At 38.9% G+C, this 15870-nt stretch overlaps 1 protein-coding gene across 3 annotated transcripts in view; it reads left to right on the top strand.

The window, feature by feature from the left end:
* The window catches only part of BACH2 (BTB domain and CNC homolog 2), a 373540-nt gene that overhangs the window by 276463 nt on the left and 81207 nt on the right, over positions 1–15870 (top strand). For all 3 annotated transcript variants that reach the window (XM_032155389.2, XM_058435404.1, XM_058435405.1), the window contains one exon: positions 14012–14266. In XM_032155389.2, the coding sequence (XP_032011280.1) occupies positions 14024–14266 (243 nt within the window). In that variant the 5' untranslated portion in view covers positions 14012–14023. The remainder of the gene's footprint in view (positions 1–14011; positions 14267–15870) is intronic.

The raw sequence follows: 15870 nt of genomic DNA, 5'->3' as shown, positions 1-15870 counted from the left end.
TGTTGTTTCCAGCTGGGAGTTGTTCTGAACAATTCTGTGAACAGTCTTTATACAGAGTTTCTGTTACAGATATGCAGGAGTATCTCTAGGGTATAACCTAGGTATGGAATTACTCGGTCATAATCTGTGCATATCTTCAACTTTACTAGATAATGCCAAACTGTTTTCCAAAGAAGTTGATCTGACCATCAGTGCACTTGATATTGTCAAACTTTCTTATTGTTTCTAGGTTGGTGGCTATATATCTTTAATTCTTTATTACCTTTGGACCAATACATACAGTCTGCTACCAACATTCTAATATTTCTTCCACCTCAGTTTCTGTATCAGACTGTGATTCTCCATTTTGGTTACATTCATTCATTCATTCATTCATTTTTGAGACGGAGTCTCGCTCTGTCGCCCAGGCTGGAGTGCAGTGGCACAATCTTGGCTCACTGCAACCTTTGCCTCCTAGGTTCAAGCAATTCTTGTGCCTCAGCCTCCTGAGTAGCTGGGATTACAGGCATGCACTAATACACCCAGCTAATTTTTGTATTTTTAGTAGAGACAGGGTTTCACCATGTTGACCGGGCTGGTCTCCAACTCCTGGCCTCAAGCAATCTGCCCACCTCAGCCTCTCAAAGTGCTGGGATTATAGGCATGAGCCACCGCGCCTGACCCATGTCGGTTACATTTAAATATAGGAAAAGTGCTAGTAGTTATCACTACTTTATTACCAGATATTTTGGAAATTTGGGTTATTTTTTATTTTGGCCTATTTGAAAGAATAAACAAGCAGCAATAATAACAAAAATTAGCAAAAAAATTGGGACTTGTTACGATTGTTCCTTTTTAAAGTTTTTGGTATATTTTTCAGCAGTGCAGTAAAAACCATTGTCAGTAAATTGAACTTTCCCCTAGAAGGTCAAGGAAAATAGAAGTTTATACTGAATTATGAGAACCATTCAGAGCTATTAAGGATTTGATAATACAATTGCAAGTGCTTCCTCCTAACAACAGCCTTAAATTTCAGTTCCCTTGGCACTAACTAGTATGCAGGCAGATGGAGTGTTTGAGTAAATAAGGAACACAAAACGTTTTAGCTGCTCCATGTCAGGGCCCTTACTTTAGCTATCTAAGGCATTAGGGACATTAAGTGACAAGCACTGCAGTTTTCCATTAGAAAATACTGAAATTGGATTGCTTTTCACTTAAAGTAAGAAGTTTTAGTCTTGATGCATTAGAAAGTGTTTCCAATCCAAAAGTAATAAGTAAGTAATTTTTATAGCACTGTGCACTCTAAAATGTCTATAGACTTGAAAACTTTCTTTTATAAGAACTAACCCTTACAGTTTTACAGTAAATAACTTTTTTTAAAAGCATGTTTTATAAGAGCAGAAATTTACTCAGCAATTACTAAATAATTTAGTGTTTGATTCACAGAAGTATTTACTTAATGCACTGTTTCTGGGAGAAATGTAGTTTGAATTTCAAGTGAAATGGTTTATAATTTGGTCTTTTTCATTACCTGCAAGGCATATTCATTTCTTTTCATCTGAAGCACTCTAGACATGACAGGTTGTCTGAAAATCTTAACGTTCTACTTTTTTGTGAATTGCAGCTTTTCAGATTCCACTGTGATTTTTTTGTTGGGTGTTTTTTTTTTTGTTTTTACTTTTTCGATTTATACTTTTACCTGCAGAACTATTAGACGTTTTCATTTCTGAATATGACCCAATAATGAGTGAAGAGTGAATGAGTGAGTTAATGAGTAAGTCTGTATTCATTAATACTATACCTTTGAGTAATAAGAGTTGTGGTCTGTGTAGCTTCTTAAGGGGATGAATATACTATGATAAAATAATAGTAATTAACTTTTACTGCTGAACCATATGATGAGATGATTGGGGTATATGTGTATGTACATGTGCAGCTGGGTTTTTTTGGCCTGCAAAAAGAAGAATGAGATCCAGCCAAAACCCAAATCAGAACCTTTGGAAAGCTTCCTTACAATCTGATTTCAGCTAATGTCTACATACTTTAACACGTTGTCTAATGCTTAAAGACTGGCTGTCATACTCCACGCTATTCTGGGTTCTGTTACTCACTATAAACCATTTCATTATTAGATCCCATGGGCCCTGCTGCAGATTTCAGGATTTGCTGCATGGAGGAGTGGGGGGTGGAGGGGAATGTTGTTTAATTAATATTAGTAAGGCAAGTGAAAAAAGAAAACCTAGTGGAAACAGGAGAAGCAGAATTCAGTTTGGCACTGGCCAGTCAAAAGCAGACAAATTGGAGGGAGTTCATAGAAGAGCAGCTGTCTTAGCCTGTTTTCTGATACTCTAACTGAATACCTAAGACTGAATAATGTATAAAGAAAATTATTTCTTACAGTTCTAGAGGCTGGCAAGTTTGAGGTCTAGGGGCCACATCTGGTGAGGGCTTTCTTGCTGATGAGGACTGTCTGCAGAATCCCAAGGTGGCACAGGGCATCACATGGTGAGGGAGCTCATGAGAGAGGGCCAAACTGACTTTTGTAACAGACCCACTCTCATGATAACTAATGTACTCCTTCAATAACCCATTAATTCATTAATCCGTGAGGGCAGAGCCTTCATGGCCCAATCATCTCTTAGAGGCCCTATGTCTTAATACTGCCACATTGGGGATTAAGTTTCAACATGATTTTCATAGGGGACAAACATTCAACCCATAGCAATGCACCCATGATAATTGGAGGTTGAGAAAGGCTGACTGATTTTTAAAGAAAGCAGAAAGGTATGTTCCATTATGTTTGAAGAGGAACCAACAAGGAGGGGTAGGTAAAGGCCAAGGGGAAGAAAGTAATACCGACATGGCATAAAGAATTATTATCCAGAAATAATGTAATATATTCAAGAAAATCTTCAGACAGATTAAAGTCTAGCAACAGCTTCATGAAAGTGATACATTTTAGATTATACCATTTGATGAATAAAACTAATGCTTTTTCAGTGTTTTCCAAAACTCTCAAGTAAGTTTAGCCCAAAAAGCAGATGCCCATGTTTCTGTGACTGTCACAGCCTACTTCATCAACTTGGGGTGCTTATATTGCTACATCTTTGTTTTTCTAAACCTGCCCTGTTAGCAGAATATGGAGTCTACTCTTGAGAACTTCAACTGTCTTAGAGCCCAGAAAGAGCAGGGGTTTGGGTCCTCGTTTCTACTCTCCCAGAAGCCTGTGGTTTCCTTGTATATTTGTTATCCACCCCATTCCCTGTAACCAGCTCTGCAGGGGCAGTTTTGTTAAGCCATGCAACATCAACAATATAACAGGGCACATAAATGGTCTTTAGAAGGTCAAAGAAAACTAGCTTCTCTCAGTTAAAATGACAGTATCCCACTCTTTGTGATCAATCAGGTATATTTCTTTTATAGACTCATAGAATTGTAGATCTGGAAGAACACTATTGGTCTTCTAGTTCATGCTTTTCATTTTACAAACGTGGAAGCAGGCCCCCAAACAGTTAGGCAATTTGTCCAGATCCACAAAGTTGGTCAATGCTGGAGCTAAACCAAAAGCCCCAAACATCCCTGGTCCACTCCTCTTTCCACTGCACTTCACTTTCATTTCTCTTTTTATTTTCTTTCATTTCATGTTTCATTAAAGAATTTATGGCTTTGTATCTTTCAACACAAGCTTCTATCTTGGTGTAGGCACATTAATATGTATTACCCATAAATGAACTGGAAAAATGAGATGTCCCTTATAAATCTCCTACTTTTTATGAATTGAACACACCATCTGTGACCTAGAACGTTAAATGCTCCATGAAGTTTTGAGTGTTTCCTTATACATGCAAGCTATTATGATTTTTAACTCAATAATTTCTATAGACTAATTGAGGAGACTCAGTGTGGTAGGAGAAAGAGTAATAATTTGAAAACTAAGAATGGAGAAAACAAATCAGAATTGAGACCCTATATGGGAGATAAGAAAATCCTGAAAACATTTCACGGAAATGAAGGACTAATAAGAAGCCAGAATAGAAAATATTTGTCTTCTTACTAGATAATAAAGAATTTAGCAGCAATTTCCTAGTCATTGACAGAAGCCAGGTGAACTCGAGCTTACCCCGTGGCTTAGGGTCATTATAACTGAATTGTGTTATTTAGAATGCTATTCTAATTCCATTTAAAAAATGATTCCAGATAACAAACCTCACAAATATTTTATCTTTTATTGGAATACCAAAGAACTAGTAATTCTTCACAGAGGCATCTTTGTAATTGTGTATTACAAACCATTATATATAGCAGAACAAAGTTGATACTATGTGGTTTGCATTGTAATAAGTTATTGTTTATAAAGTGTTTGGAGTAATTGAGCATAAAAAATAAACCTATGGCTTTTACTTTCAGCCAAGATGGAGTAATAGGTTCTAGATTTACCCTTTCTCCTAAAACAACTATAGAAACAGATAAAATATATGAAATAATGGTTTTTAAGACATGAGACATCAGGAACCAAAAGATAGTAATCCCGAAGAAAGGAAAACAAAGTGAGCTCAGCATACTGCTTTGAGAGTTTCTAGGCTATGACATAGGAAGGAAGAACCAAGGAGGAGCTGGCTGACTCTTCAATCAAAGAGACAGAGCTAGAGTCTGGAAAGATGATAATAGAGTTCAGAAAGCAGGGTAGCAGAGAAGAGAGAGCTGCAGAGAGAGAACTCCAGAGATCTGCAGAGAGTTTCCCTTTGATATTCTGCAGAGTACTGATCAGCAGATGCAGGTAAGAAAACTACCCAAGGATGGGGAGACAGCCACCCAAAACAAAGGGAACTCAGAGAACTGGGAATAACATCATTTCCTACCAGCCAGACTAGAAAACACATATAACAGGGGTCATTAGATAGAGTACTCAGAAGTGTCTTGAATCAGTAGTAGGGAGTAATGAACCCTAGACTAAATGCTGCTTTTCCTGTCTAACAAATCTCAAAAGCAAAACCTGAAAGGATCAAACTGCTTCCAGGTAACTCAACTGTGTCTTAGAACAAAGCTCAAGATTATTTATGGGAACACAAAAATATCCAGCATTTAACAAGGTAAATTTTACACTGTCTGGCATCCAATCAAAAATGTTCAGTTATGCAAAGAAGCAAGGAAGTATAACTCACAATGAAGATAAATAACAATAAAAACTGAACCAGAAGATGTTAGAATTAACAGACAAAGACATTGCTATAGTTGTTATAACTGTATTCCAAGTGTTCAAAAAGTTAGAAGAAAGATTGAACATCTTAAGTAGAGACATGGAAGATTTTTTTATAAAAGACCAAAGGGGACTTTTAGAGATAAGGACTACAGTGTCTGAGACAAAAATTATACTGGAAAAGATTGATGGGAGATTAGACCTTGCAGAAGAAGAGATTAGTGAACTCAAAGGATTAGCAATAGAAAATAACCAATGTGGCTAGGCATGATGACTCACGCCTGTGATCCCAGCATTTTGGGAGGCCGAGGTGCGCAGATTATTTGAGGTCAGGAGTTCAAGACCAGCTTGGCCAACATAGTGAAACCTTGTCTATACTAAAAATATAAAAAAAATTAGCTGGGTATGGTGGCACACACCTGTAATCCCTGCTACTTGGGAGGCTGAAGCAGGAGAATCACTCGAACCCGGGAGACAGTGCTTGCAGTGAGCCAAAGTCACACCACTGAACTCCGCCTCAAAAAAAAAAAAAACTATCCAATGTGAAATGCAAGAGATTTCTTTAAAGTACCAAAAGAAAAAAAATGGTCATTTGAGAGCAACGGGACAAATGCAGATGGTCTAATATGTAACTCCACAAGGGAGAAGAGGAGAGAAGACAAAAAATTTGTGACAAAAATATTTGAAAAAATGACGGCCAAAATTTTTCCAAATTTGATTAAAACTATCCACGTATCCAAGAACCTCAAGAAACATGAGGAAAACTACACAAAGGCACATCATAATCAAATTGCTCAAAACAAGTGATCAAGAAAAAGTCCTAAAGGCAACACAGGAGAAAAAAAGACATTATATACAGAGGAACAAAGATGAGGAGGACAGATTTTTCACTGGAAACAATGCAGGTGAAAAGACAGTGGAATGACAATTTTCAAAGTACTGAAAAGAAAAAAAAAAACGCCTGTCTATCTGGAATCTATACCCTTCAAAGATAGCTTTCAAAAATGAAGGCAACAGGTTTTTACAGAGAAAAGTTGAAATAATTTATCACTAGTATACCTGCACTGCAAGTAATGTTACCTCTTATTATTTATATCTTTTTGAAAGGTAATTGACTAAACAAAAGTAATAACAATATAGTACCGGGGTTTTAACAAGTAACAAGTAAAATGCATAGTACAATGGCCAGGAAGGGAGAAATGGAAGCATACTACTGTGAGGTTTCTGTGCTTTACACGACATGGTATGATATCACTGGAAGGTAGATTGTGATAACTTAAAGAAGCATATTATGATATCACTGGAAGGCAGATTGTGATAAAGAAGCATATTATAAATCCTAAAACAACCAATGAAATAACAAAACAACATGCCAATAATTGAAATGAAATTGAATCATAAAAAAATAGTTAACACAAAGAGAGTCAGAAGATGAAGGAAAAGAGAACAAAGAACAAATAGAAAACAAGTAGCAAAATGGCAGATCTAAACCTAGCCAAATCAATTGTCACATTAAACATACATGTTTTAACCACCAGAATTAAAACTCAGACGTTTTCAGATTAGATTTTTTTAAAAAGCAAGACCCAATTATATGTTACTTACAAGAAACACCTTTTAAATATAAAAACACAAAAGGGTTAAAAGAATAAGAGTAGAAAAAGATATACTGTGCTAACACCAAACGAAAGATGGAGTGACCATGTTAATATGAGACAAAGTAGATTTCAGAGCAAAGAATATTTCCAGGAATTAAAAGGTGACTTCATAGTGATAAAGGAATAAATACTACAAGAAAAAATAGAAACCGTAAATATATATGCATCTGATAGGATTTCAAACTGCATGAGGCAGAAACTAATAGAATTACAATAACTGACAGACAAGCCTACAATTGTAGCCAGTTAGTTTAGTACTCCTTCTCAATACATGACGGAACCTATAGACAGAAGATGAGAAAAGATATTAGAAGACTTGAACAACACTCATCATACAACTTAACCTAATTGATATTTACAGGACATTCCAGCCAACAACAGAATATACATTCTTTTCAAGTGCTTATGTAGTATTTACCAAGGTGGGTCATATTCTGGGACCCAAAACAAGTCTCCATAAATTTAAAAGGATTAAAGTCATATGAAGTTTGTTCTGTGACCACAATGGAATTAAATCAGAGAGGAATAACAAAAAGATAACTAGAAGCTCCCCCAAATATTTGGAAGCCAAAAAACGCATGTGTAAATCATTTGTGCATTAAGGAATAAATCAAAAGGGAAATTTTAAAGCATTAAGAATTGAGTAAAAATTAAAATTAAACATTTCAAAATTTGCAAGATACTGCTAAAACAGTAGAGTGAAATTTATAGCATTAAAGCCTGTGTTAGAGAAGACAAAAAAGATCTCAGATTAGTGGGCTCAACTACCACCTTAGGAAACTGGAAAAGAAAAAAAGACCCAATTAAACCCAAAGTAAGCAAAATAAAGGATATAACAATGAGAATAGAGATCAGCAAACTAGAAAATATAATAATTTTTAAAAACTAACCAAAAACTAGTTATTTGAGAATGTCAGTAAAATGGTTAAGCCTCTAGCCAGACTGATCAGAAAGAGAAGACACACATTTTCAGTATCAGTAATATGAGAGGTGACATCAGTACAGATTCAACCAATATTAGAAGGAATATTTTTAAATACTATATATGGGCTGGGTGTGGTGGCTCACGCCTGTAATCCCAGTGCTTTGTGGGGGCCAAAGCAGGAGGATCACTTGACACCAAGAGTTGAAGACCAGCCTGGGTATCATAGTAAGACTCCATCTCTTTAAAAAAAAAAAAAACTTGCTGAACATGGTGGCACGGCCTATAGTCCTAGTTACTCAGGAGCCTGAGACAGTAAGGTCACATGAGCCCCAGGAGTTTGAAGTTGCAGTTAGCTATGATCACACCACTGCACTCCAGCCAGGGCAACAAAGTGAGACACTGTCTCTTTAAAAAATAAAAAAAATAAAAAGGCCAGGGGCGGTGGCTCACGCCTGTAATCCCACAACTTTGGGAGGCCAAGGCGGGTGGATCACGAGGTCGAGAGATTGAGGCCATCCTGGCCAACATGGTGAAACCCTGTCTCTACTAAAAATACAAAAATTAGCTGGGCATGGTAGCGCACACCTGTAGTCCCAGCTACTCGGGAGGCTGAGGCAGGAGAATCGCTTGAATCCAGGAGGCGGAGGTTGCAGTGAACCAAGATTGCACCACTGCACTCCAACCTGGTGACAGGGCGAGACTCTGTCTCAAAAAAAAAAAAAAAAAATATATATATATATATATATATATATACACATATATATATATACATATATATGTATATACAGACACACACACACACACACACACAATTTTATGCCAATTAATTTGACAGTTTTAAAAAAATGAATTTATAGCTGAAGAATATCCCAGCTCAGAAGTCTTCACGGGTACATTCTATCAAACATTTAAGGAAGAAATAAAACCAATTCTACAAAAAGAAAAGAAAAAAAACCTTTTAGAAAATTAAAGAGGAAGAAATACTTCCCAGCTCATTTTATGAGATCATCATTACCCTGATGCTAAAACCAGGCCAGAAAAACTATGTAAGAAAACTACAGACAAATCTCCCTATTGAACATAGATGAAAAATTATTAACAAAATGTTAGCAAATTGAATCCAACAATGTATAAGAAGGTAAACACAGGGCTGGGCACAGTGGCTCACGCCTGTAATCCCAACACTTTGAGAGACCAAGGTAGGAGGATTGCTTGAGGCCAGAAATTCAAGAGCAGCCTGGACAACATAGCAAGGCCTCATCTCTACAAAAAAAAATAAGAAATAATTAGCCAGGTATGGTGGTGCACACCTGTAGTCCTAGCTACTCAGGAGGCAGAGGCAGGAGATTGCTTGAGCCCAGGAATTCAAGGTTGCAGTGAGCCATGAGTGCCACTGAAGAAAAAGAAAGAAAGATAGAAAAAGAGGCCGGGCGCGGTGACTCACACCTATAATCCCAGCACTTTGGGAGGCCGAGGCGGGCGGATCACAAAGTCAGGAGATCGAGACCATCCTGGCTAACACGGTGAAACTCTGTCTCTACTAAAAATACAAAAAAATCAGCCGGGCGTGGTGGCAGGCACCTGTAGTCCCAGCTACTTGGGAGGCTGAGGCAGGAGAATGGCGTGAACCCAGGAGGCAGAGCTTGGAGTGAGCCGAGATTGCGCCACTGCACTCCAGCCTGGGCAACAGAGCGAGACTCCATCTCAAAAAAAAAAGAAAAAAGAAAGGGAACAAAAGGGGAGAGGAGGGGAGAGGAGGGGAGGGAAGGAAGGAAGGGGAGGAGAGAGGGAGAGAAAGCTTCCTCAGCTCAATAGGAGCATCTATGAAGCATCTATAGCTAACGTCATACAAAATGGTGAATGGTTGAATACTTTCTTCCTAACATCAGGAAGGCAAGGATATTTAGTTTCACCACCTCTATTCAGCATTGAACTAGAGCTTCTAGAGAATGCAGTAAGGTAAGAGAAAGACATTAAAATTATCCAAATTGGAAAAAAAGTAAGAGATCTTTATTGACAGACAACATAATCTTCTATGTAGAAAATACCATGGAATCTACCAAGAAAAAACAGGCTATGAGAACTAATAAGCAAGGTTTCCAGATACAAGATCAAAATACAAAAATTATTTGTATGTATATACTAGCAGTGAAAAATTAGAAATTGAAATTAAAAGACTGCCATTTACAATGGCATCAAAAATATTCATACTTAGGTATAAATCTGACAGAGGTATAAAAGACCTGTATACTACTATAAAACGTTGCTGAGGACCCAGTGTGGTGGTTCACACCTGTCATCCCAGCACTTTGGGAGGCCGAGGAGAGACCAGGAGTTTGAGACCAGTCTGGCCAACCTGGCGAAACCCGTCTCTACTAAAAATACAAAAATTGGCCAAGCATGGTGGCACAGGCCTCTTTAATTCCAGCTACTCAGGAGGCTGAGGCAGGAGAATCACTTGAACCTGGGAGGTGGAGGTTGCAGTGAGCCAAGATTGCACCACTGCACTCCACCTGGATGACGGAGTGAGACTGTCTCAAAAAAAAAATTTTAATTAAAATATTGCTGAGAAAAAAATTTCTTTTTTTTTTTTTTTTGAGATGGAGTCTTGCTCTGTCGCCCAGGCTAGAGTGCAGTGGCACAATCTCAGCTCACTGCAACCTCTTCGTGCTGGATTCACACAATTCTCCTGCCTCAGCCTCCCAAGTAGCTGGGATTACAGGCATACGCTACCATGCCTGGCTAATTTTCGTACTTTTAGTAAAGATGGGGTTTCAGCGTGTTGGCCAGGCTGGTCTCACACTCCTGACCTCAAGTTATCCACCTGCCTCAGCCTTCCAAAGTCTTGTGATTACAGGTGTAAGCCGCCATGCCTGGCTGCTGAGAAAAATTTAAGATGATCTAAATAAAAAGACTGTGTTCATGGGTCAGAAGACTCATTATTGTAAGGATGGCAGTTCTTCCTAAATTCATCAGTAGATTCAGTACAATGTCAGTGAAAATTCCAGCAGACTGTTTTGTAGAAATTGGCAAGCTTATTATAAAAATGTATATGCAAATGAAAAGGATCAAACTAACTTTGAAAAAGAGCAAATCAAGACAGTATGATAGTAACATAAAAGTAGATATAGAGGCTGGGTACAGTGGCTCACATCTGTAATCCCAGCACTTTAGGAGGCTGAGATAGGAGGATCACTTGATGCCAGGACTTTGAGACTAGCCTGGGCAATATGGTGAGACCTCATCACTCATGTATACACACACACACACACACACACACACACACATATATATATATATTTTTTTTTTTTGAGACAGAGTCTTGCTCTGTCACCCAGGCTGGAGTGCAGTGGTGTGATCTTGGCTCACTGCAACCGCCACCTGCTGGGTTCAAGCGATTCTCCTGTCTCCGCCTCCCGAGTAGCTGGGATTATAGGCACGTACCACCACACCCAGCTAATTTTTGTATTTTTAGTAAAGACGCAGTTTCGCCGTGTTGGCCAGGCTGGTCTCAAACTCCTGACCTCGTGACCTGCCCGCCTCAGCCTCCCAAAGTGCTGGGATTACAGGCATACAAAAAATATTTTTAAATTAGCCAGATACGGTGATGCACACCTGTAGTGCCAGCTACTGCTGTGAGCTATGGCCACGCCACTGCACTCCAAAGTGATACCCTGTCTCCAAAAAAAAACCAAAACAAAAGTAGACAAACATAAAAATAGTAAAAGATAGAGTCCATAAATAGATTCATGCATATATAAACAACTGATTTTCAGTAAAAGTACAAAGGTAATTCGGGAGAGAAAAGAGTCTTTTTAACAATGCTGCGGGAACGATTGGATATTCCTGTGCAAAAGGAAAAAAAGAACCTCAATCCATACCTGTTACCTATACAAAAATTAACTCAAAATGGGCCGTAGACCTAAATGTAAGGGCTAAAAAAATAACACTTCTATCAGAAAACATAAGAGAAAATCTTTATGACCTCGGTTTAGTTTTTTAGATGTGACACCAAGATGGTTTTTTTGGCTTTATCAAATAAAGACTTTCTGTTCCTTGAAAGACACTTTTAAGAGAATCAAAAGCCAAGCTACAGACTGGGAAAAAATTTTTACAAGTCATGTATCTGATAAAGGACTTTTATTCAGAATATATGAAGAACTCTTAAAACTGAAAAATAAGAAAACAACCCAATTAAAAATGGGCAAAGAATCTAAATAGACATTTCTCCAAAGAAGATATACAGAGGTCAAATAAACACATGAAAGGTTCTCAACAACTTCAGGCATTAGAGAAAGCAAATTAAACCCAAAAAGAGATATAATAGACCTATTACAATGTCCAAAACTAGAAAGACTGATCATACCAAATGTAGGCAAGGATGTGAAGGAACTGGAACTCATATACTGCTGGTGGAAATGTAAAATGTTACAACCACTTTAGAAAACAGTGGCAGACTCTTTAAAAGTTATGCTTACACATACTGTATGATACATTCTACTCACAGGTATTTACCCAAGAGAAGTGAAAGCATATGTCCATCCAAAGAATTGTACGTGAATGTTCACAGCAGCTTTATTTGTAAATAAATACTGGAAACGACCCAAATATCCACTGATAGATGAATGGATAAAAAAAAAGTTATGCTATATTTATACAATAGGATACTAAGTAATAAAGGAACAAACTTGATATATGCAGCAACATGGATGAATGGTGAAATAATTATGCTGAATAAAAGCCAGATATAAAAGAATATGTAGTTTATGATTCCGTTTATATGAAACTCTAGAAAATGCAAGCTAATATAGAATGTCAGAAAGCTGATCAATCGTTGCAGGGGTGGGGTACAGAGGGGTACAAGGGAGAAATTATTACAAGGGCCTTAAGGAGACTTTTGGTGATGATGGACTTGTTTACTATCTTTATTGTGATGATGGTTTCACAGTTACGTACACAATCAAAACATCAAATTGCTCACTATAAATATGTGCAGTTTATTGTATGTTAAAGCTGTTTTAAAAAAGTAAAGCCAAAAAGAAAGTAGGACTCACTACTGGAATTCTTACTACTCTAGTAAACATTACAGAAAAGCTATGTAACTATATAAATTAATTACAGATACTGTATTTTAAAATACCTCAATAGGGCCAGGCGCAGTGGCTCACACCTGTAATCCCAGCACTTTGGGAGGCCGAGGCGGGTGGATCACCTGAGGTCAGGAGTTCAAGACCAGCCTGGCCAAGATGGCGAAATCCTGTCTCTACTAAAAATACAAAAATTAGCTAGGCATGGTGGCACATGCCTGTAATCCCAGCTCTCGGGAAGCTGAGGCAGGAGAATCACTTGAACCCAGGAGGTGGAGGTTGCAGTGAGCTGAGAATCGCGCCATTGCACTTCAGCCTGGGAGACAAGAACAAAACTCCCACTCAAAAAAAAAAGAAAAAAGAAAAAGAAATACTTCAATGGATATTTTTTAAAGCAAAGAACCTTTTATAAAAGTAATCTTGACTGTTGAATGCATCTTTTTTCATGACTGCTATTGTGATATATTGTGTTTCCTTAAAGTGGATGTACATCAGTTCGGCTGGGATGACAACAGCACAATTCCACATCTTTCTAAGAGCTGAGCAACTATAGCATTATGGAAATTGTGCTTTGCCTTGAAGTGGCAGAGGGCAGATGCAATAGCTGACTCTACTGAGTCTTCAGTGTGCAGACAGTTTGATTCACTTGTTAAATATGTATTGTGATTTGATGTTTACTCTACTTGGCATCTCAGCCAAATTTCACCTTAGGAACTTACATGTACTTCATCAAGACAACATTACAAATACTTCAAAATGATTCATTTCCTTTTCACACAAATCTAAGTTAGTCCTTGCACAGAGGCTATTTACATGTGAAAGTTCTTTTTCAGCCTTCTAACAAAATCAGAACCACCAGGTTTTAAAATACCAATGTGTTTTAAATGTTTTAAATGTTCTATTACAAGATCTGGCTTTGTTACCATGGGGTGAAAGAATGCGGTAAGTAGGAAGCATAAAAGTCAGCTGTGGAACTTGACTTTCCAGATATGTTTCCTGAGCTCATTGTACAGAGTAAGCACAAATATGCTGATTGGCAATTCTCCTCCTTCCTGCCATGCTCATGGCAGTGGGACACAGGAGCCATGATGTTCTTTCTCACCTCCTCTCTCTGATCCTACAGCTGTGGTGACTCAGCCTTTCTTTCTTTCTTTCTTTCCTTCAGGGTGTGAACGGCATGTCTGTGGATGAGAAGCCTGACTCCCCCATGTATGTGTATGAGTCCACAGTCCACTGCACCAACATCCTCCTGGGCCTCAATGACCAGCGGAAAAAGGATATTCTCTGTGACGTGACTTTGATCGTGGAGAGGAAGGAGTTCCGGGCCCACCGGGCTGTGCTGGCCGCATGCAGTGAATACTTTTGGCAGGCGCTGGTTGGACAGACAAAAAATGACTTGGTGGTCAGCTTGCCTGAGGAGGTACAGTAATTTGGTTTGTGTGATTGTTAATGAATGTTTATTGACTTACAGAAAACTGGCTGACTAGGAGCTAGAAGATGTACTAGGTGCCATGTCCCCACTCAGGAGTTGATGTCCAAGTCACACGTTAGGTTTGTGGCATAGTCAGTTTCTATTTGATACACTTAAAGTCTCAGAGGCACAGAATATGAATATCTTTCTTGAAGGGAACTGAACCTCACCTGTGGCTCAGTCACTTGTAGTTTCTAGTTCACTTACCCTTCAGGTTTTGAGTGGTTCAGCCTAAGTTTGGCACAGTCCTAGATGTGGGATCTGAATCATTGCTATGATTTCTGTCTTTCAGATAGTGTAAGGATCACTAGATTTCCCTTGAGAGTAAAAGATCGAAAGCATTCCCAGCACCTTCTTTGCTTGGGGGAAAAATAAAAGCAACTAGTAATTTTCACCATTAATTCAGTAAGATTCTAAGAAGTGTAAACTTGCTTTTCTCACCATTGTTGAAAACAGCCCACTCAGGTTTCTTAATTACATCAGTGAATACGGTTATTTTGGTACTTTGGGAACACTAGTAGCTGGACCTGGTCTGTCCAGAGATGACATTTAATTGGATGGTTTAAGTTGTAGGAACCCAAAAGATGGGCTTCACAGTGGCAAACCATTAAATGGTCACCCTTTGAACCATATATACACTTCCTCTTGGTTCATCATCCTGACTTCCGTCATTCCTATGGGACTAAGGATAATACTTTGTGTTTGGGCAGAATCATTCCCTGTGCACCACCAGCACAGTGTGCAGCTCTTGGGCCACCACCAACAGTTACACAAGCTGTGTACTTTGTAACTCCCAGGAGTACAACTCACGTCCATAGCTTTTGCAAATAGATTCCCTAGAGTCGCATGGTGTTTGACTAAGCAGCTCTTCACAGCAATCATAGGAGAAACCAAAGACCCCATCACCCAGATATGATGCTGATGGTTACAACCAGTATTAAATCACGGAAGTCACAAACCAGATGCCTTCAGAGGCCTGGCAAACAATATAAATGAGTGAAGTAGGTTGTACATAGGACAATAGGAAGCGATGGGGCAAGGACCTACTCCACCAAAAGGCATCTAAATTCAACAAAAAACAAGAAGCCAGGTGCAGTAGAGTGCACCTGTACTACTCAGGAGGCTACTCAGGAGGCTGACACAGGAGGATCCCTTGAGCCCAGGAGTTTGAAACAAGCCTGGGCAACATAGCAAGACCCCATCTTTAAAAAAATAATACCTTGGGAGGCCGAGGTGGGCAGATTATGAGGTCAGGAGTTTGAGGCCAGCCTGGCCAACGTGGTGAAACCCCATCTCTACTAAAAATACAAAATACTAGCCAGGCGTGGTGGTGCGCGCCTATAATCCCAGCTACTCGGGAGGCTAAGGCAGGAGAATGGCTTGAACCTGGAGGTGGAGGTTGCAGTAAGCCAAGATCACACCATTGCACTCCAGCCTGGGTGACAGGGCGAGACCCTGCCTCAAAAATAATAATAATAGGCCGGGCGCGGTGGCTCACGCTTGTAATCCCAGCACTTTGGGAGGCCGAGGCGGGCGGATCACGAGGTCAGGAG

This window comes from Hylobates moloch, unplaced genomic scaffold (genome assembly GCF_009828535.3).
Source record: "Hylobates moloch isolate HMO894 unplaced genomic scaffold, HMol_V3 SCAFFOLD_2, whole genome shotgun sequence".
Classification (NCBI taxonomy): domain Eukaryota; kingdom Metazoa; phylum Chordata; class Mammalia; order Primates; family Hylobatidae; genus Hylobates; species Hylobates moloch.
This window is presented reverse-complemented; position numbering and strand designations above follow the sequence as displayed.